Source organism: Oryx dammah, unplaced genomic scaffold (assembly GCF_014754425.2).
Source record: "Oryx dammah isolate SB20612 unplaced genomic scaffold, SCBI_Odam_1.1 HiC_scaffold_17, whole genome shotgun sequence".
Classification (NCBI taxonomy): Eukaryota; Metazoa; Chordata; class Mammalia; order Artiodactyla; family Bovidae; genus Oryx; species Oryx dammah.
Genome location: NW_024070201.1, coordinates 35,699,777 through 35,723,182, shown reverse-complemented (window position 1 = coordinate 35,723,182; position 23,406 = coordinate 35,699,777). Strand labels below are relative to the sequence as shown.

At 38.3% G+C, this 23,406-nt stretch overlaps 1 protein-coding gene across 12 annotated transcripts in view; it reads right to left on the bottom strand.

Annotated features, from left to right (window-relative positions):
- The window catches only part of SOX6 (SRY-box transcription factor 6), a 712,355-nt gene that overhangs the window by 82,128 nt on the left and 606,821 nt on the right, over nucleotides 1-23,406 (bottom strand). For 8 of the 12 annotated variants that reach the window (XM_040258270.1, XM_040258272.1, XM_040258273.1 and 5 more), the window contains 3 exons: nucleotides 14,100-14,249; nucleotides 7,498-7,723; nucleotides 3,991-4,178 (listed from right to left, as the gene is read on the bottom strand). In XM_040258270.1, coding sequence (XP_040114204.1) covers nucleotides 3,991-4,178; nucleotides 7,498-7,723; nucleotides 14,100-14,249 — 564 coding nt within the window. The remainder of the gene's footprint in view (nucleotides 1-3,990; nucleotides 4,179-7,497; nucleotides 7,724-14,099; nucleotides 14,250-23,406) is intronic. The other 4 variants (XM_040258268.1, XM_040258269.1, XM_040258277.1 and 1 more) reach the window with 1 other exon arrangement.

Here is a 23,406-nt window from a genome sequence, read left to right as displayed (position 1 = left end):
GGTTCAATACCTGGGGCAGGAAGACCCCCTGGAGGGGGAAATGGTAACCCACTCCAGTACTGTTGCAGGCATAATCCCACAGACAGAGGAAGGCTACAGTCCATGGGATCGCAAAGAGTCAGACACAACCGAGCTTGACTAAGCACACTCACATGTGATTATTTAAATGACTTTTTTTTTTTTTGTGGAATAAAATTTCTGAAATGTATTAATTCTAAATATATTTATTTAGTCCAGTGATATTTCAACTAGGGGTAATTTTGTCCTCCCTACCCCAATAGGGGATATTTAGCAATATCTAGAGACATTTCTGAGGGGTGCTATTAGCATCTAATGAGTAGAGGCCAGATTAGCCACCCATGACAAAGAATTCTCCAGCCAAAAATGTCAATAATGCTGAGGCATCAGCATTATTATGACATTATGAAACCACGATCTAACTTAATAAATCTGAAGTTTCCATAGCTTTGTGTATCAACTCAGTTAGAAAGGAGTTTAACTATGTAAGTTGGTCAATATGCCATCATCTGAAACATCTAACTCTGCTTTCTTCTGCTGACCCTTCCATCATTGTTATGAGGAACTCATATCTGTGGCAAAATAGCTCATTTGTTCTATATATTCAAAGATCACCCATAATTTAGCCTAAAAGGTATGGGAAACATGAGAAAGTACCCACTCTGTACCTGAGGCTTTGCTAGGTATATTCATATATATTTTACTCTATTGTAACCCAGATTACTATCCTCACATTACAGATGAAGAACTTGAGATTCAGTGAAGTTATTCAACTTACCAAATATCATACAGCTGGCAAGTGGCAACTCAGGGTCTACCACTCCAAGTAAGAATATATACCTTTAAACTCATTAATACTTCCCACATACGCAAAGAAAACTGAATCACCAACGGTAGTTAATGCGGTGAGAAGGGTAATTAGCTTTTGACCATACAACTGTATTATTAGAAATTTTAGTAACCATATATCACTTTCATTTGAAAACCAACACAGTTTAAAAGACTTACATAAATCACTGACATCCTTCTCATACTAATTTTAGGATTCACCCTTGACAAAATTGTAAAGTAGGAGATGTTCTCTGCTACATGTATCCATTCTCTTGCTTTTACCCCAATTTTCTACTCAGTAGCCCTATGTCTCCTGAGAAACATGTATGCAGGTCAAGAAGCAACAGTTAGAACCAGACATGGAATAATGGACTGGTTCAAAATTGGGAAAGGAGTATGACAAGGCTCCATATTGTCACACTGTTTTATTTAACTTATATGCAGAGTACATCATATAAAACGCCAGGCTGGATGAATCACAAGCTGGAATCAAGATTGCTGGAAGAACTTATCAATAGCCTCAGACAGGCAGCTGATACCACTCTATTGCCAGAAAGTGAAGAGGAACTAAAGAGCCTCTTGATGAGGGTGAAAGAGAGTGAAAAAGCTGACTTAAAACAACATTCAGAAAGCTAAGATCATGGCATCTAGTCCCATCACTTCATGATAAATAAATGGGGAAAAAGTGGAAGCAGTGACAGATCTTATTTTCTTGGGCTCAAAAATTACTGTAGATGGTGACTGCAGCCATGAAATTAAAAGATGCTTGCTCCTTGGAAGAGAAGCTATGACTAAACTAGAGAGTGTATTAAAAAGCAGAGGCAACACTCTGCTGACAAAGATCAATATAGTCAAAGCTATGATTTTTCCAGTAGTCACGTACAGATGTGACAGACCATGAAGAAGGCTGAGCACTGAAGAATTGATGCCCTCTAACTGTGGTGCTGGCAAAGACTCTTGAGAGTACCCTGGGCAGCAAGGAGTTCAAACCAGTCAATCCCAAAAGAGGGCTTCCCTTGTAGCTCAGTTGGTAAAGACTCTGCCCGCAATGCAGGAGACCTGGGTTCAATTCCTGGGTCAGGAAGATCCCCTAGAGAAGGAAATGGCAACCCACTCCAGTATTCTTGCCTGGAGAATCCCATAGACAGAGGAGTCTAGCAGGCCACAGTCCATGGGGTCGCAAGAGTCGGACACGACTTAGTGACTAAGCTACGGCAAATCCTAAAGGAAATCAACCCTGAATTTTCATTGAAAGGACTGATGGTGAAGCTGAAGCTCCAATACTTTAGCCACCTGACATAAAGGGCTGACTCAGCGGAAAAGACCCTGGTGCTGGGAAAGATTGAGGGCAGGAGGAGAAGGGGGCGACAGAGGATGAGATTGTTGGATGGCATCATTAACACAACGGATATAATATAATGGATATGAGTAGAACCAGACATAGAATATAGAGCAAACATGGAGTTTGAGCAACATGGAGGTGGTGCAAACTCCAAAAATAGTATGCTCAAACTCCAGGAGATAGTGAAGGAGAGGGAAGCCTGGCGTGCTGCAGTCCATGGGTTCGCAAAGAGTTGGACACAACTTAGTGACAGAACAACAACAATCTCTATGCATAGCAGGTCCCAAGTGTATAAAAGTTTATGGCTTATCCAGCACCAAAAGGCCCACCATTCCCCCAGATAGTTTCTCTCTTACTTTATGTGAACCTTCTGCTAAAAGGATCATTCAAAGTAGGGGAGGGGGAGTTAAGTCATTATTAATTTAATGTATTAAATTAATATATTTCTGTAATCTATTTTTCTATCTGTAGGAAACTGGGTCTTTGCAGATATAATCAAGTTAAAGTCACACTGGATTAGGGTGGACCCTAAATTCAACAAGTGATGTTCTTCTTAAGAAGAGGAAGATTTGGAGACATGGGGACATACACAGAGGGAAGACAGCCATGTGAAGAGGGAGGCAGAAACTGGGGTGAGGCAGATACAGGGTAAGCAATGGCTAGGATCACTATTTCATCAAATAATCAGCATTTTCCACCCATTGTATTGACAATAACCTCTCAACTGGTCTGCCTGTTTCCTTTCTTAGCCTTCTGAAGTCTGCTCTTGCATATTTTGCAGAAGGATCCTTTTTATATGTAAACCAGATCATGTCAATGCCCTGGACAAAAAGAATGTAGGAATTCTCATCAGATTCAGAGTGAAACACACATAGTCCTTCCAAGGCCTACAGGTCTACCACACTCTGCCCCAGGCTATCACCTCTCTTTAGGTCTCACTGCTCTGCCTTTCCTCAAGTTGCTCTTGCTAAATTGGCCTCCTTGTCCTACACTCTAAGGGCCTCTAAACCTATTGTTCCCACTGCCCGGATGCTCTTCATGCGGCCTGCACAGGGCTTCCTTCACTCTCTCTATTATATGACACCTCTTCAGAGTCCTTACCAGCCTACCTAAAGGAACAATCCTGTAACTCTGTATTTCCTTAACTTGCTTCTGTTTCTCTCTTGGCAATGATTCACCTCCTCCTGTTACCAACATTATTCATTATGTATTTGTTTATTTTTTTCTTCATCTGTATAATGTAAGCTCTATGAGAACAGAGATTTTTGTCTCATTTGTTCACTTTTGTATCTCCAGTGCCTAGAACAGTGTCTATTACACAATAAGCACTTGATAAATAATCTGATGAATCAAAAAAATAAATGAATGCATTTTGTAAGTTTCTCTGTTTTCTGTTTTGCTCAGGCTGATAGGAAACTTAGTAATAAATTCAATGATGCGTCATAATAATGTATTAGCCTTCATTGTGAGTATATATGCTTTTTTAAAATATTCTGATAGTCTGTAACCTCATATACCCCCTTTATTATATGATATTTCTAACCTTTTGGAATGGGACAGAAAAACACCAATGGCAGGAGTTTGGGTGTTTGGTTGGGTACCTAAGAGGCAACCCACCCTAAGAGGGAGAAGGTTTATTTTTTAATCAGCAGTAATGCATAAACATAATGCAAGACAGTCCTCAAGCTAGAAGCCCAAATCTTTGGCTGCAGGTTGATGCTTTGGAGCCTGAAAAGAGCCAGATAAAAAATGAGTCAACGGGTCTAGCAGAGCCAGTGAAGGAGGGAAGCAAGTTTTACCTTTTCATTCCTACAGTTGTTCAGCCCCATATTATTCAGGGTGGAGAGTTTCCCATCAACACCATGTGGCTGTTGCTGTTGTTGCTCCCGCTGGATCTGTTCTCGCATCTTCCGAGCCTCCTGAATAGCTTTCATCACTGTATCCTGATCCCCAAACAGGGCAGGAGAGTTGAGACTGGACAGGATATCTGCATACACAGGATGTATTATTAGAGGGTTGTAAGGTTAGACACAAAAAATACCGCTACTGTCCACTCCCCTGTAGAACACCACATTCTCTGAGCAAGGAAGGGGCTTGTTTGCTATTAAGAAAAATGCAATAGACCACAGAAATCCAGGGTAACTGACATGTGCTGGGTTTTTTGTTTTCAGTTCTTGGAGGATACCCTAGCATTTCAGTTTATCTGGACTCTGTTAACCCGCTTCCTCACAAATGAAGGTTCCTAGATTCCTATATAAGTATACACGCACACACACATACACACACGCACACACACACACACACACACACACACCTTTTCTGGTTATATTTAACAATTAGTGGGAGAGTAGTTGGGATGAAAGTGGTAGGAAGGCGCACAGAGACATCTGTGCAGGCTGTCCATTATATTTAGTATGCTAAAGCAGGAAAGCTGTTTCTGGCCCAGCCAAAAAAAAAAATCTGTGAGGCTATACACATCCTTTAGTGATATCTGTATCTGTGTGTTCATATGTCCACTGCAGGAGAGAGGGGGTGGGAAGGAATACACCACACTCTCTGTTCCCCAGTCACTGGCTGGTTAATGAAGCATTCCACTCATGCTGCCTCAGTTACTTAAGAAGAGAATGACAACCCATTTCCTAGCCACAACCTGAACACCCACTGCTCTCAGTTCCCTGCCTTCTTGACAGTGAGGCTGAATGTGTGGGAATGGAATTTATAGAAGGATAAAGCTTAAAATAAAGTGAAAATATTTACTTTCATTATATTCCATGCAGCAGAAGGACAAAATTTAAAATTAAACTAAATTTCTTCTATATCTTGCATTTTATTGTAGGTTAAAATCGATTCTTTAGCTTTTCCAATTTTAGACAAAAAGAAGGCAACTGACTGACAGATTTCAGCTGCTGTGGTAAAGTTTAATGTGATGAGCTTGTGTGTTTCCTGGTATGAGCATTTCATAGCACATGTATGTGTGTATGTATATATGTGTGTGTGTATCTGTGTATGTGCACACACCTCACAGAGACAGATGGGACAGAGGAAACCAGACTATGATCAAGCTCACGTCTATGTGTGTGCCGTACATGTGCTTATCACTCGAGTTTAGAAAATATTCCCAATGCTATCTATGGAAAAGTTTTAGAAAGTTAAACAGCCACTTTTTAGCAAATAGAAACCCTGTATCTTTAGCTCTGAAGCTTTTCTGATTAAAAAAGAAAATCCATCCAGTATTGTGTGAACAAGGGTGCTATTGCTGCTGCTGCTGCTGCAGCTAAGTTGCTTCAGTCGTGTCCGACTCTGTGCAACTCCATAGACAGCAGCCCACCAGGCTCCCTCGTCCCTGGGATTCTCCAGGCAAGAAGAACACTGGAGTGGGTTGCCATTTCCTTCTCCAATGCATGAAGGTGAAAAGAGAAAGTGAAGTCGCTCAGTCATGTCTGACTCTTAGCGACCCCATGGACTACAGCCTACCAGGCTCCTCCGTCCATGGGATTTTCCAGGCAAGAGTACTGGAGTGGGGTGCCATTGCCTTCTCCGAGGGTACTATTACTTCAGCTCATTTCTAGTTCACATTCTAAGGAATACACTCTGCTAATATGTAAACTCCAAAAGAACAAGGGCCTGTGATACAGTCATTTTTGTCTCCCACTATGCTAAGTACAGAAAACAAATGCTTTCCAAATAAAATTTAGAAGTGGTTTATAGGAGGGCCATTTCAAGATCAAGCCTATTATTTATCCTCATGTTGGCTTTTTTCCCCTCATCTCACAACTTTCAATAATCCAGTGATCATATTCACATGCTGGGAATGATTCATTTCTCTTTGCCACAGTGATCCCACTGACTTGGAGTGAAAATCTCTGGGCCCCTAAAAGAGTGTCCTAACTCAAAAAGAGGATAGACTGCTGGGTAGATCCTAATGTCCCCAGTTTCAGTAAGGAAGATTTACATCTCATCATCAGAAGAGCCACTTAAGATTCAGCATTGTTCAGCAAACGTTCCAACTATGAGTTTTCAAAAGGAGCACTGAGTTATACGTGAGAAGACCTGGATTTTAGTTTTAACTCTGCTAATTAATAGCTACATGGCTATGGGCGAGTCATTTTATCTGTAAGACGACAGTTTATTATACAAGAATAACAATAACATACTACCTAACTCATAAGATGATAGTAAAAAAATCAAATGAGATAAGATAGACAAAATGTTTGGTTAAACTGTAAATGGCTACACTTATATATTATTTTATTTATTGCTGTAAGCAATTCAGGCTATAGGATTAAATAAAACATGGAAGGTAATATGGTAAAGAAATGCTGGTTCTAGTCCCAAATCCCTTTGAACTTCTGTGTCTTTACTGGAAAATTAAGAAACTTATAGAGCATGGTAATAATAATGTTCATATGTATTTGCCTCTCTGCCACTGACAAGTACTTTCACAATTATTGTTTCATTCCACATGTATTTGTAAATGTGTTAGTATTTGGCTGTCTAGTCTTTTTGGTTGCATGCCTTCTGGGTTCCAGATACCATGTTAGAGACTTACATATATACATTTCTGTCTTAATTCTCATACCAACCTATAAGCTAGGAAATAATATTTCCTTTCCAGAGATTAGGAAACTGAGTTAAAAAAATATTAAATAATTTTCACAGGGTCACACAGCGAGTAAGTAAAGGCTCTTTCTCAGTTCAAGGCTGCCTGATGCCAGATCCCATTTTTCCCCTATGCTTCTCACACCTGGGTATGACTATCCCTAGAGACAATTGGCAGTGTATCAGAGAATGTAAGAAGACAGAGGATCACTATGACATATCTTACTAGATATCAACTTTATTTTATATGATGTCACTGAAGTGTCATTTATATTTGCTTCAATGCAAAACTGATATGGAATAAGGTATAAAATTCACATTTTACAAAGAAAACAAAATTTCAAAAAATTCTGGACTTTTGGCAGGCAGCTTTTAGGCCAGGCTCCTTTAGGCCCTTGGAGAGTTCATAGCCACTCTTACTCTGCCTAGAGTCACTTCAGTGGCAAAGCACTGACTCAACACAGAAATTTCTAAGTCTCTGATTGCTAGATCTAACTCATCATCATTGGGAGAATGCATCTCAACAGGATTTATATTCTAACCTTTCTGAAAGTTCTAGTCACCTAAGACGCCACACTGGGTTATGTTTTAGTAGAAAAGAATTTACTTTTACATTATTTACTTTCAGTATTTAAATTTTTCTTGGACTAAAGAATACTTTAGAAACAAGAGTCAGTCATCATTAAACACATTTTGTTTTCTTTTACCTAATTCATAAGTCTCTTCCTGGTGTTGACTTTTCCATTTACCTAAAGAGGATCCTCTTCCCAAGCTTCCTCCAATGGGGCTGGGGATGCTGCTTTTGTTAGGCAGATTGACAGGGCTGGTTTTGCTGGCTGGGAAGAGGCTCTGGGTGGGAGATGTTGGGGACTTTACAGGCTCAGCTGTCTTGGGTCGGGATGAGAGATTCAGCGGCTGCGCTGCTGCTTCATCCTACAAGAGTTTAACATAAATAATTATTTAAAAAAAAAAAGACAAATGAAGCACATTATCACTTAGTAAGCCACAGTTATTTTACACCTCAGAGACAATGCCACATTCTCCACAATAATAACAAAAGAAGCTAATTATCTACCTCCTTGAAGATTCATCGGAAGGAAACCTCATTAATTTCCCTGTGTTATGCTTCTATTTACATTAACTGTGTAGTTGGATCATTCTTTTTGCCAAATTAAAATCTGAATTAGCTCACATTACAGCTTAATTTCCTAATGTGTTTTCAGGGATCCAAATTAACCTAGGGCATTTACAAAGAATTATTTAAAATTTCAGCAGCTCTGTAGTGCTTTTGTGTTATTCTCTCTGAAAAGTTCCTGGAACTATAAATGGGCTCTGCCGCTAATTTTTTAATATATATTTTAAATCAAACAATTGCAAGTACTTTAAAAATGGAAACACTGTAAGCCTTCTTCTGCTCTCCTGGGCCTTTGCCCAGAGAGCCGCATGCCACAGCATGGCTTCTATGTGGCTTTCTGGGTGTGGGCTCTCTTCATGGTCTATATTCTGGTTTCTATTCATGTTTAAAATTAATTTTTGTAAAGAGCAAACACACATTATAATTATGTTTTACATACCATGCTATATGCAATTTATTTTTCGTGTCTAAAGTGATGTCTCTTTATATTCTTTGCTACATATATTTACAGAATGTCTATTTTAAGATGCCAGTTCTTCTATACTGAGCACAGTCTTCAAATATCTGGCTTGTAACTCTGGTTTTACCAGGAGCTTGAAAGCTAAGCTCCTTACCGTTATTTTGTTTCATTTATTCTGCCATGTAACACCCTTAACACTTTCATCATTCTAGACATTTAATTGTAATATGAACATACTCATTTAAAAGCTAGGTTTTTAAGATCTGCAGTATTGTGTTTAAAATAAAATTTCCAGCAAATGTTAACTCCTCTTTTGCTTCTGAGAAGGCACAGAGAACTTGCTTTTCACATCATTGTTTAGAACACACAGTAGAGCTTGGAAACTGAACTTTCTCCCCTATGGCAAACGTGTCACTTCTCTGAGGCTCAGTTTCTTCATCTATAGAAAAGAGGGCCTGATTCTAGCTGATCTTTAAGGTCTCTTCCAGCACTAATGGTCATTGTTTGAGTGGGAACAAAAAGGGATGCCAGAAAACAGTAATCAGGAGGGGGGATTAGAAAGAGAAAATGAAAATAACATGCAGAAAAGAGCCACTGTGACTAACATTGTGCTAGATATTTTCAAGTATATTAGCTCATTTAACTACCAATAACTATGAGACTGGGCAGTAGTATTCTACATTTACAAAGAAAGAAGCAGCCAAAGTGATAAAATGACCATACAAAGCCATACATGGAAGGACAGAATTTGAATTATAGTCTATTAGGCTCCAAATCCCAGGCACTTTTTTTCTTTACTGAATTATCAGATAAAATAAGTCATTTGTTTGTTTGTCTTGGTAGGAAATAAGTAATCTGGGACATCTATGGTGCAATGTACTTTTATCTCTATCTAGATATACGATAGGTTCTCAGGAAACATAGTTGCATCCCTCACAAATGGTGCTTAATTAAAGTTTACTTGTCTTTGCTCTGAATTCAAAGGATATTGAGACTAGTTAGTTCCTTTACTCATTTTTTAATAACAGTGATTTCTAAGTTAGGTATTTAGTTAGTTTTCTCCACATTTCTTTTACTTCACCAAATTTCTTATGATCTCTTAGTTCAGCGTCTTCTTCACATTTGGAAAATTTTCAGCCATTACTTTTTTTTTTTTTTTTTACTTTATTTTACTTTACAATACTGTATTGGTTTTGCCATACACTGACATGAATCCACCACGGGTGTACATGAGTTCCCAAACATGCCATTACTTTTTTTTTTTTTAATTTATTTTTTATTTTACTTTACAATTCTGTATTGGTTTTGCTATACATTGTAAAATGTATTTTCTGTCCCTTCCTTCTCCTTCTGGGGCTCTATTTGTATATATTAGGCCATTTGATGTTCTACAGCACTGATAGTCTTTTTTTCTATGTATTACATTTTAGACAGTTTCATTGTTATGTCATCAAGCTCACTAGTCTTTTCTTCTGTAAAATCTAATCTGTTGCTATTCCAAATCAATACCAATCCAGTGTACTTTTCATCTCAAACACTGTATTTTTCATCTCCAGGCAATCAATATGAATTTTCCATGTCCTGCCTTATAATGTTCATGTTTCTTGAATATACGGAGTTTATAATATCTCATTTTATAATTCATTTTTGAATATAGGCAAACTTCATAGATATTATGAGTTTGGTTTCAGACCACTGCAATAAATCAAATAACCCAATAAAGTGAATCACATGAATTTTTGGTTTCCCAGTGCATGTAAAGGTTATGTTTATACAATATAGTGGTCTATTAAATGTGCAACAGCATTATATCTAAAAAATGTATATACCTTAATTAAAAATAATTTATTGCTAAAAAAATTGCTAACCATCATCTGACTATGCAGGATTGCCACAAACCTTCAGTTTGTAAAAAGTACAATAGCTGTGAAGCACAATAAAGTGAAGCTCAATAAAAAGTATGACTGTATATTCTAATTTATTATTTAGTCTTACAATTCAATAATTTCCATTTCCACCAACAATGCCACTGAGCATGGGAAGCACTGATTAACTCCCAATCAAGTCAATTCTTTTCTACCATGGCAGGCCTGCTGTTCATCCTCACAGCTTGTCCTGGCCCAACAGATACTTTGTGGGTGAAGAGAAGCAGATATGCTCACTTCTTCACTTGGTCTAGTTGAAAGTCTCTTTTAAGAGCTGTTTTTATTGTCTTATCTAGTAATTTCATCACCTGTGTTATTTTGAGGTTTATCTCTAATGATCGATTTATTCTTCTCATTATTTTTCACATTTTCTTGCAAGCCTGATAATTATTAAATAGATGCTCCACATTGAGATTTTTACAGTGTTGGATTTCAGTTTGTATGTTACCTTAAATATTTGTGGACTTTGTTCTAAGACATGGAGATCCTTACCAGGCTTGCTTTTAAACTGAGTTAGGGAGGTATAGGGATAATTTGGCCTTACTAGAGAAGGCAATGGCACCCCACTGCAGTACTCTTGCCTGGAAAATCCCATGGATGGAGGAGCCTGGTAGGCTGTAGTCCATGGGGTCGCAAAGAGTCAGACATGACTGAGTGACTTCACTTTGACTTTTCACTTTCATGCACTGGAGAAGGAAATGGCAACCCACTCCAGTGTTCTTGCCTAGAGAATCCCAGGGATGGGGGAGCCTGGTGGGCTGCTATCTATGGGGTCGCACAGAGTCGGACACGACTGAAGCGACTTAACAGTAGCAGCAGCAGTGAAGCCCATGGGGTCGCTAAGAGTCGGACACGACTGAGTGACTTCACTTTAACTTTTCACTTTCATGCATTAGAGAAGGAAACAGCAACCCACTCCAGTGTTCTTGCCTGGAGAATCCCAGGGACTGGGGAAGCTGGTGGGCTGCTGTCTCTGGGGTTGCACAGAGTTGGACACGACTGAAGTGACTTAGCAGCAGCAGTGAAGTAATACCCTGCTAGGGACTCTACTTGGTGCCCATGTGCCAAGAGATCTTTCCAACCTGGCCAACGGGAATACAAATCATTCATTCTCAGTTCTTCACGAACCTTGTAGTGGTTTTGCCTGCTACCTCTTGCTTTCCCTCTGGCCTCAGATAGTTTCCTCACATGCATGTACTGCTCAGTACTCAGCTAAACACAGGGAAACCTTCTGTGGATCTCCTGTGCCCTCTCTCTATACTTTCTCTCACAAATTCCATCTACCTTGGCATCTTGAAACTCTGAAGTCTTGTCTCTCTGCTCAGGAAGCCTGCCAAGCAGCATGTGGGGAACCCCCACATACACACCGCACTATTGCCTGGAAGCTCTCTCAAGACAGTAAGCTGGAACAACTGTGGTGCTTGCCTCACTTGTTTCTCTTCTATCAGAGGCCACTCTCCTGTACTCCTACCGGAAATGTCGGAAACCACTGTTTTATATTTTGTCTTGAGTTTTACTTCTTTAAGTTTGGAGAGTAAATAGAATCTCTGTTCCTCCATAATGGTTTAAAATGGAAAACTTCTTGGTTTCTTTTAGAATCTCTCTGGGTATACAACCAGATATTTCAATCACAATGACTATTACCACCTACCAGCATCTTTATTATCATCAGATTATCATCAACATCATTGCTATACTAACATTTATGAAATATTTACTATACGCTAGAGGATGTATTATCTCATTGAAGACCCATAATAATATTAACCTTCAGATTGCAGAGGCAAAAACTAATGCTAAAAGAAGTTAAGCAACTTGCCCAAGGCAACACACCTAATGAAAGTCATAGAACTGACATTTGAACAGAAACAACCTAACCACTGATGCTGACCACTGTAACAAATAAAAGTCCTTCAGGGGAGGAAGGAACAGAAGACCATCTATTTTTATTTTTATCACCCTCAGCTAACAATGCCCTAGGTTACATAGTCATGTCATATACAGAGGGAAAGAATGACTATAGACAGAAACATGAGATATTTTAGTAACCATAATTCTTCCAATTAGCAAAACATAAGATTATTTTTAGAACTTCTACAATAATAGGTTGGAGCTATCTTAAAAATTTAAAGCATTTGCTTTACATCTTAGTCGATATAGTTTTACTCACACATACAATAAACAATCTAATAAGTATGATAAATGTTTCCTTTGTTATTAACATAAAGTAGAGTCAAGTTAAATTATACAGAGAGCTCCCTAAGAATTTGTATGTGGTCAAGTGAGTAATAAAATTCAGTTGGCCCACAAAGCTGGAATGGTAAAAGCAGATATAAACTTGAATCTAACCAGGGAACATTTTACTCATCCAGTAAAGGCTTGGTTTGGTGCAATTCCATTTGGCCAACTCACTTATAAAATGACTTTTTCATGTTAAAATATTTAATACTCAATACCTCAAGTCACTGATGTTTGATATGCTTATACTCTAACAACTATAGTTAAACAAAGTGCTTTGGTTTGAATTGTAGCGTTCTCTTACTCACAAAAAGAAACTCTTGGAACACAAAATAGTCTGTTTCCATAAGTTAATGCTATCTTATTAAATGTAAAGCCCCTATTGTCATATCTCAATATTTCTAACCACAAAGCATAAATGTTCATCTGCTTCTTTGGAGAACTTAAAGGCATGGGGGACATTAAATTAATTCCTTTGGACAGGCACAAGCAGAACTATCCCTCTTAATTTTGTTTACTTTTTTTTTTAATCTTTGGTATTTGGGATCCATATTTTCAATGGCTTTCCTGAAGTCTCGAAATCCCTATCTACAAGTTTTAGAAAATAAAACAATTTCAGTAATTTTGTGGACTTCAATGCTGCTTCGTTAGCCTTAGATATTTCCCATGTCATGAAGTAATAATGGCAAAATTTCTCCAAAGGCAGTACTTGACACATACAATAATACATCTGCGCTTAGTGTATCCTTCAAAGTAAGTAAGTCAATGATATAAAAGAATTGTTTCTTTGAACTTTCTGAATTTTTTAATTCAATATAGGAAGCAAAAACAATCATAAAAACCTATAAGTACCAGCTGCAGCACAAAGTTAGACTGGATCATCAGTTCCCCTCTGTCACCAAGTACTTCCTGGCTATACCATTTTAAGACACTGAAAATCAGTGAGGAAAGGATCTGTTAATGTTTCAGTCATAACTTGGGTGATCCTATTTATCCTATCACAACTATACGTGGCATCAAAGCATAAATAGATTACGACACCACTCATTCCTCAAAGCCCACATTTATAACTATTGTTTGAGGGAGAGAGACCTTTACCATCAAACCATATAAAGGTCCAGCATCGGGTTCTCTTTCTTTCTTGTCAATCTAAAGTTTTGAGATCCTCCTCCTCTAGCACTATAAGTTGGCTCCCCACCTGTTTAAAGTTAGAGAAAAGTGTCACAAGACTATGACAAAGACTGGAAATAAAACCATGGCCATACATGCCAATGAACATTAAAAAATAAAAGCTAGAATCCAAAGGGGAAAAACTCTTGAGAAGTAAGTTTGCAGATTTAGGTAAAGATCTCACAATATGGCACTATTGTTATCAAAAGGGAAACACCTGTTTCTCAGTGCTCAATCATGAAATTTACCATAAAGAGGAACATTTTGGGGTTCCTTTATGTTGCTTTGCTTCCTGCTGTTTATGCCCAGCACAGCCTGGTTCACTACCTTTCTTGTGAAGCTATTTTCCAAACTGTTTCCATAATCCTGCAAAGCAAATACCTTAACTTGAGTTACAGGGCTGGTCCCTCTCTTTTCATTTTTTATCCCAGTAGGTGAGACTGCCCCTGCTGTGTTCGGTGGCTGTGGAGTTGATGGCATCTTTGCTCCAGGTGACACCTGCATGCTGGCCAGCTGAGCGGCATAGAGCTGCTGCAAAACAGGGAAGACAAAAATCATCTCTTTAAACGCAGCTGAAACAGAGCTTCCAAAAAAACTTACTGTATTGTTAGATAACTATTTCTCTGAACACTTTGAAATTTCTCTTTCACTATTTTTAAAGAAGAATATAAAAAATAATAAAGGAAGAAAGAAAGAGCAGTGCTATGGGAGCCATTATTCTGTTCCTGGTCCTTCTAAAAATAAGTTTAGGACCTTAAACAAAGGATTGACTTGCTCTGGAACTCAGTTTCTTCAATCGTACAGAAAGGAATTTGATTAAATGGTCTCAAATATTCTCTTGAGTATTTAAAATCATTATAAAGTACATTAAATGTTGTTATGTCCATTCATGTAATTTTAATATTCATGAACTAAGAAACTGATCTAAACTTTCCTAGGCACTTCTGGAAGAACGTCATTCTAATTCAGTACTGACTAAACTTTTCTAGGGATGCTGACCCCTCTGGGTGTTAAGAGTGCTGCCCTCAAGATCCCTAAGGCCCAGTAGCAGTCCCTCCTTCCTCTATGCTGCATATAGCATAATCCTAAAGAGAATATAGCCAGATTTGTGGAGGAAAAAAGTCAAGCTTCTTTCTCCTAGCACAGGATGTGAAATCCTTAACTGTCGATTTATTAGCTTTGGGGTGAAACTGGTGATAAATAAATGTGTTAATCTGTTATGGTTAACCAGAATTCAGATACCTCAATTTTAACATAATGTCATGCTTGAAAACACCATTCAAATATTTTCTTTTCTTCTTATCATCAAGATTAAGCCATTACCTTGATAGTCATATTTTTATCATAATAAATAGAAAGCTTCCTAGTTCATCAACCACAGAGAAAACAGCTCAAACTTTGCCATATTAGTAGAGGAGAAAAAACAGGTGGTTTATATGTAATTTCCAGCATTACTATCATTCAGATGGACAAATAAAAAAATTACAGTAATCAAAAACAGACCTTTCAGCACATGTAATTAAATGAAAGCTTAATAAAGAATAATTTGCAAGAGCCAGATGTGCTTATGTCATGATTGTTGCTTTCTTTGGAACAATTTCTCTAATATAACAAGCCTCTAAAGAAATTAAAGTTTCATAATTTTGTATGTGCAATGACTCAGTGGCAAGAAAAATTCACAAGTAATAGCCAGTCAAACTGCTAGAACTTCAGGGAGAAAAAGGACTGTCTTGTTTCCTTTTTACTCTGTTACACTCTTTTCTTTTAAAATTCAGCCAGGTGTCTTCAAAAGGCGCGGGAGCGGAGGTGGGATGAAGTTGGTGCTAAGCCAGTGAGGGAACATTTTATACTGAATGGAGTGGAGATGGTTGAGAGTTGGAAAGTAATGACTATATGGCAATAAATGGTGGCCGGTATCATCACTGATATGCTTTACTATTGAGTATTAAAGAGTCAGGAAAACTTAGACAGGCAAGAGTCCTTAGAAATCATTTATGTCTTCATTTTAGCTCCTGATTCACAAGATCAGAAGAAAGTCAATTTTACTCAATCTCGAGTCCTTGAGGAAACTTCAACCAGTGAAGAAAAGCTGAAAAACAAATTGTTGGACACAAATCTATTTTTTTAAAGCTGACTAAATTCAGAAACCCTTCAAAATAATTGAACATTATAGTTGCTTTTTAGAAACAGAGTAGTGTTAACTGCTTCCTCTAAAGTTTTAACAATCATTTATTTTATATTTCTTTCTTAGGATTGTACTTAAGAAAGACAAGATTCCTTAAGAATTGTGATTTCTTGGAGTTCCTTGGGTGCTGTGGTTACTGATACATTAGATGCATGAAGAAGTATAGCCATAGTTTATAAAACTTACAGAGCTGGGTAAACTGGACAGTAAAATATTAGATAAGATTTAGTAGAATGAGCCTTGCAATAGAAATCAGAAATTAAAGTTTATTGTAAAGATAGAAAGTGCTCATGAAAATAAATATTTTCACATTCTAACAAAATGTTTTAGATATAAGTATAGAGCTTTTCAGATTGAGGACTTTAGATCTCTCTTGCATAAAAGAATGCCATTTATTAACAGGCATAGGTTTACAGAATAATTTCACAAATAGCTCACCTTCTAAGCAAACATTAATTGAATATATTCTATATGTCAGGCTTTGTATTAGGAGCTGTGAAAGTAGTTCAGTCATGTCTGACTCTTTGTGACCCTATGGACTATACAGTCCATGGAATTCTCTAGGCTAGAATACTGGAGTGGGTAGCCTTTCTCTTCTCCAGGGGATCTTCCCAACCCAAGGATCAAACTCAGGTTTCCTGCATTGCAGGCAGATTCTTAACCAACTGAGCTATCAGGGATGCCTGGACTGGAGAAGAGAAGATCCACTGGAGAAGAGAAAAAGCTACCCATTCCCGGATTCTGGCCTGGAGAACTAGTCCATGCGGCTGCAAAGAGTCAGATGGGGCTGAGTGACTTTCACTTTCATTAGGAGCTGAGGAGGCTTGAAAGCCTTGGAACACACTTATGGCTCTGGAGGGGATGTAAGATAAAGATCCTCAGCATTTCATTTGTACCTTTCCTGCAAAGCTTATCACTGTTTTAAAACCTTGTGTATAGATATGCACTGGTTGCCCTGCTGGCTCAGTGGTAACTCACCTGCCAATGCAGGAGAAGTGGGTTTGATCCCTGGATTGGGAAGATCACTTGGAGAAGGAAATGGCAACCCATTCCACTATTCTTGCCTGGGAAGTCCCATGGACAGAGGAGCCTGGTGGGCTACAGTCCACAGGGTTACAAAAGAGTTGGCATGACTTTAGTGACGAGACAACATAGCTATACACATGCCTTATTATTTTTGATAAACTATAAGCTTATTGAAGTCATGATCAACCTAATTACTTTTGAATGCCTAGTATCAAGAATAGTGGATAGCAAATAACAGATAATCAATCAATATTTTCTGAATTAATGTCCTATATAAAATCACTGGATGTTAGGGAGGAGAGATATTCTCTATAGATAAGGTAACAGCAGTGGTATATGATTATATTTATTGTAAAAATGATGAATAATTTTATGGCAATGAGTTTTAAGATATAAAAGGAAAATAAATTCAGTCCAAATTAAATTATTCTAAGAAACTGTTTTCTTGAAGTCATGTTTAGAATGTTGACTAGATCGGTCCTGAATAACTACTGGCTTCACTAACTCACCTTACATTTTCCTAACACAAATTGTAGTACTAATTTTTTCTTCTTAGCCTAATTATGTATAAATTTAAATTTTCCCTAAATTTTACTGCATTGTTTTCTGGAAAAACACAAAATATTAGTTATTGAAATAAATAGCTTTAAGTTAGAAAACTCCTTTGAAAACTAATGGTTTAGGAAGGCAAATAGGTTCAGTTCACTTCAGTCACTCAGTCGTGTCCGACTCTTTGCGACCCCATGAATTGCAGCACATCAGGCCTCCCTGTCCATCACCAACTCCCGGAGTTCACTCAAACTCATGCCCATCGAGTCAGTAATGCCATCCAGCCATCTCATCCTCTGTTGTCCCCATCTCCTCATGCCCCTGATCCCTCCCAGCATCAGAGTCTTTTCCAATGAGTCAACTCTTTGAATGAGGTGGCCAAAGTATTGGAGTTTCAGCTTTAGCATCATTCCTTCCAAAGAACACCCAGAACTGATCTTCTTTAGAATGGACTGGTTGGATCTCCTTGCAGTCCAAGGGACTCTCAAGAGTCTTCTCCAACACCACAGTTCAAAAGCATCAATTCTTCAGTGCTCAGCTTTCTTCACAGTCCAACTCTCACATCCATACATGACTACTGGAAAAACCATAGCCTTGACTAGATGGACCTTTGTTGGCAAAGTAATGTCTCTGCTTTTGAATATGCTATCTAAGGCCCACTTGATGTCACATTCCAATCTGAAATCAAGATTGCCGGGAGAAATGTCAATAACCTCAGATACGCAGATGACACCACCTTTAAGGCAGAAAGTGAAGAGGAACTAAAGAGCCTCTTGATGAAAGTGAAAGAGAAGATTGAAAAAGTTGGCTTAAAGCTCAACATTCAGAAAGCTAAGATCATGGCATGTGGTCCCATCACTTCATGGGAAATAGATGGGGAAACAGTGGAAACAGTGGCTGACTTTATTTTTGGGGGCTCCAAAATCACTGAAGATGGTGATTGCAGCCATGAAATTAAAAGATGCTTACTGCTTGGAAGGAAAGTTATGACCAACCTAAACAGCATATGAAAAAGCAGAGACTTTACTTTGCCAACAAAGGTCTGTCTAGTCAAGGCTATGGTTTTTCCAGTAGTCATGTATGGATGTGAGAATTGGACTGTGAAGAAAGCTGAGCACCGAAGAATTGATGCTTTTGAACTATGGTGTTGGAGAATACTCTTGAGAGTCCCTTGGACAGCAAAGAGATCCAACCAGTCCATCCTAAAGGAGATCAGTCCTGGGTGTTCATTGTAAGGACTGATGTTGAAGCTGAAACTCCAGTACTGTGGCCACCTGATGCAAAGAGTTGACTCACTGGAAAAGACCCTGATGCTGGGAAATATTGAGGGCAGGAGGAGAAGGGGACAACAGAGGATGAGATGGCTGGATGGCATCATTGACTCGATGGACATGGATTTGGCTGGATTCTGGGAGTTGGTGATGGACAGGGAGGCCTGGCGTGCCGCGGCACATGGGATCGCAGAGTCGGACACGATTGAGCGACTGAACTAAACTGATCTACTACATAATAGTTTACAAAAATATCATTTCAATGAAGATTCTCAGATCATTGTTCATAGTTATAATGATGATGATAATGAACACTCATTTCCAAGCAACATTGAGGTTTAAAAAATCAACAATGTAGTAAAGCTTACATTAGGCTTAGACTAAGTCCTGTAAACTTTGATGAAGACTGTTTTTGTAAATATAGATCTTTCCATTTTAATTTTGCAAAAATGTTCAGTGGTCATTGGGATATTGAATTGTCTTTTTATCCAAAATATATAAAAGACATAGAGTACATACATGTAAAAATGAGCCTAGCTAAATATTTTTCAAAATTATAAAATCACTCATATTTTATAGGAGCACTTTAAGAAACATTTTCACTATTTTATGGGTAAAAAAACTCTACATTTATTATTAGTTCAGTTTTAATAAAGTAGCCAGTATTAAAATTTTTGTAAGCTGAACAGTAACATACTTAGTACCTACAACTGAAAGGAGCTTAACAGATCATTTAGTCTAGTCTGACCTCTTCATTGTATTGATAAGCCAAGGTCTAGAGAATAAAAGTAGCATGCCCAAGATCATATAGTTAGTACTGGAGGGAGAATAAGAACTCTTTAGTCCTCGTTTCAACGTTATTATTTAAGTAGAAATGGATATATGAACCAATCTTTGTACTTTTCAAGCACATTCCCAGTATTGGAGAATTTTTTCAATGGCAAATCTTTATTTAGTGTACTCTTACCTAAACACTGTTCTAAATAATAGAAGTGCAACAACAAGCAACTCAGAATGGTCCCTGTTTAACGGCACTATTAAACCCTTTGGAAGTAACTATGAATGATGGCTAGGATAAGTGCTGAGAAAGAAAACTATAGAATGTCAAGAGACTATCTAACAAAAGTATTTAACAAGTTTGCAGGATAAAAATAGTTTCTCTGAGGAAGTAATGCTTTGAGAACTACCCAGGTGGAAAAGTTGATAGAGTATTCCAGAAAGAAGAAACATCAATTACTGTGGCTCTGAGCCAATAAACGGAAAGAAAATAACATTTTCAAGGAACTTAAAGAAGGCCAACAAGGCAGGACTATTGAGGGAACACAGAGTGTCATGGGAAAAGGCAAAAGAGGGGTAGGGTCTTAGGCCACACTAATAGTTTCAGACTCTATCCCCGAAAGAGAGGTAACTAGAAAGAGCAATGAACTAGAATCAAGACACAAAGACTCTTTTCTATGTTTCACTACCAGCTTATTGATCAAACTTGTAAGTAAATTGGATTAAGAAAGTCCTATGACAATCTCACAAACCCACAAATATATACCTCTAGTTGTGTTTTGGGAGTTCTGTGTCCTGAGACTAGCCTTAAAGAAAAACCTATTTTATATTTGTATTCTAGTGACACTTTTATAACTAAGTCCACTTAGATTTAACACAAAACAGTAGGTCCTACCAACCAAACTCAGCCTTACAGTGAAATTCTTGAGTGTCTTTGAGCACACACACCGGCCTTAGGTCTCATCAGTTCAGTTCAGTCACTCAGTCATGTCCAACTCTTTGCGACCCCATGAATCACAGCATGCCAGGCCTCCCTGTCCGTCACCAATTCCCAGAGTTCACTCAGACTCACGTCCATCGAGTCAGTGATGCCATACAGCCATCTCATCCTCTGTCGTCCCCTTCTCCTCCTGCCCCCAATCCTTCCCAGCATCAGAGTCTTTTCCAATGAGTCAACTCTTCGCATGAGGTGGCCAAAGTACTGGAGTTTCAGCTTTAGCATCATTCCTTCCAAAGAAATCCCAGGGCTGATCTCCTTTAGAATGGACTGGTTGGATCTCCTTGCAGTCCAACGGACTCTCAAGAGTCTTCTCCAACACCATAGTTCAAAAGCATCAATTCTTCGGCACTCAGCCTTCTTCACAGTCCAACTCTCACATCCATACATGACCACAGGAAAAATCATAGCCTTGACTAGACGGATCTTAGTTGGCAAAGTAATGTCTCTGCTTTTGAATATGCTATCTAGGTTGGTCATAACTTTTCTTCCAAGGAGTAAGTGTATTTTAATTTCATGGCTGCAGTCAGCATCTGCAGTGATTTTAGAGCCCCCCCCCAAAATAAAGTCTGACACTGTTTCCACTGTTTCCCCATCTATTTCCCATGAAGATCAAGACCTAAGAAATATATTGTATCAGGGTCATTTTACAACACTACTGTATTGGGGAAGAAAGGCATGCTTTACCTCCCAAAGAGTCAAATTTATGTCAAATTATAATGGATGGTGTCACAGTGTATCTAATACTTACCATAATGTGAAATACACATTCTTTTATATCTGCTTTCTGTGATAAATCACATAAGATCTCCAAAGTAGAGCACCATAGAAAAAAAGGTGAAAGGACTTTTATTCTCATAATTGCATGATTTTCACATCACCACTCATCCAGTCATTCAGTTATCACCCCTATTCATTCATGTGCTAATTCAACAAACATATATTGAGCACCATCTCAGTTAGGTACTATGCTAGGTATTTTATGCTTATTTTATTTCATCTTGAAAATAGTTATGTATAATAGGAATTATTTTCCATCTTTGAGTCAGTCTCACTTTAAAGACCATATGCATTCTGCTACTACATGTTAAAATTATTTAAAATAAGCTATACAGTGAATCACAATGAAACCCATTTCCTGTTCCTAACTACCAGACAAGAATCGTTTTCCAAGAAGAGATTCTGATATTGCTGCTCTTCTGAGCTGTTCTGACATCTTCCAGATGTCTCACAGCTACTTTTTCTAAAATAGTGCCTCACAGTTCTCCAATGGAGAAAGAAGAGTTAAGAGTACTACCAGCCACTTTGAAGGAGTAAGGGGCACAATTTTTAGCTAAACTTCCTTCTCCAACCAAGCTGTGAGCCATAATAGAAGACTCCTGAAATACCCCAGTGACATATGTTTAATAGACTGATGAAGTAAAAAAGAACTATGCAGACTATGGGTAGAAATAGGAGAACTTGATAAAAAGGGAAGCTGACAGGGGCTTTAAACTGGCACCAATAGGCTCTAGTATATGGAAACCAACAGTAAAAAAAAAAAAAAGCAGACACGACTTCACATGCTGGATTCTCTTTGGAGTAAATTCTCCTGTGTTTTGTCATTTCAATTAGAAAGGGCATTTTAAAGTGGCCTGTCGGAATCTAACCCAGAGAGGAAAAAAAAAAAATTTCTCCTTCAAATACAACTCGCCTATTGGTAGATAATGAAGAGAGGAAGAAAAGAGAAAATGCTATTCTATAAAAACATTCAATAGGCACTGACTTGAAGACTTCAACTCTCTCCTTTATATCTACCTGATTTACTGTGGTTCCATGTAAAGTCTGAGCATCCCAGGCTTCTAGCCCAGGTTAACTCAGATTCTGTTCTCATATACTAGACACGACTTGGGGGGTCATAAGGAGATGTTGGAGAAACAAGCAGGTTGGATAGGGTGGCATTCTTCAGGAAATGTCATTACTTACGTGACTGATGCTGCCTAACACTAGGGCCCAAGCCTGGCTCAGTTCACCAGGGATATCCTGGATTTTGTTACCCTCTCAAAACAATGCTGATGACCATTCTACCAACCGAGGAATGCTATAAAGCTGGGTAAGTTCAGCCGTGAGGCTGTAAGAAGGTGAAAAGGAGACAGGGGTAATTAAGCAGCTTGACTTAGTGCTTGTTCAGCACAGGGAAGAAAGTGTGTCAGTAATAAGTCATTACAGACTGAAGGAGGGGTGGGGGAGAGAGTTTAAAAATAATTTGAAAGAGATCACAAATACTTTTACTTCTCATAAACCTCCAATGTCAACAAAATGATCCAGGAAATATAGCTGTGGTTTTATGGAAGGAAAGAACTGAAGTCCTTGTTTTCAGCATAGAAGGTACTTGTTTAGCTATACCCCTCATATTTGACACCATCGAAAACTAGAGAGAGGAGCAACAGGGAAAGAGCAAGCAACCCCTCCCACTCATCACAGTCACATACCGGCTTAATTCCAAGTCAGCCCCCTGCCCCTCCTGCATAATTTTTATTGCCATATTTTCCTTTCCTATTAATTGCTCCTATTTTTCATAATTCTACTCATCACTTTCTCCTTAAAGACTTACCTGTCCACTGCCTCCTTCGTATTCCCACTATATCTCTTTCTCTATCTCTGTGTACTTTCTCCAAATTGTGAGCTCTCTAATTAAGGGAAGAATTGAGTCTTATTTGTCTTTATGTCCCTAGAACCTAACTTAATGTCTCACAATTAATACATGCTCTGTTAATATGAACCACTAAAACCCCTTCATTTTACTTTCTTGTCTCTATCTCCTTAAAATTGCTATAATTTCTGCCCACACTCTTTTCTTAGTATACTTTCCCTCACACCTTCTCCAAAAGGAACCCCAGAGAT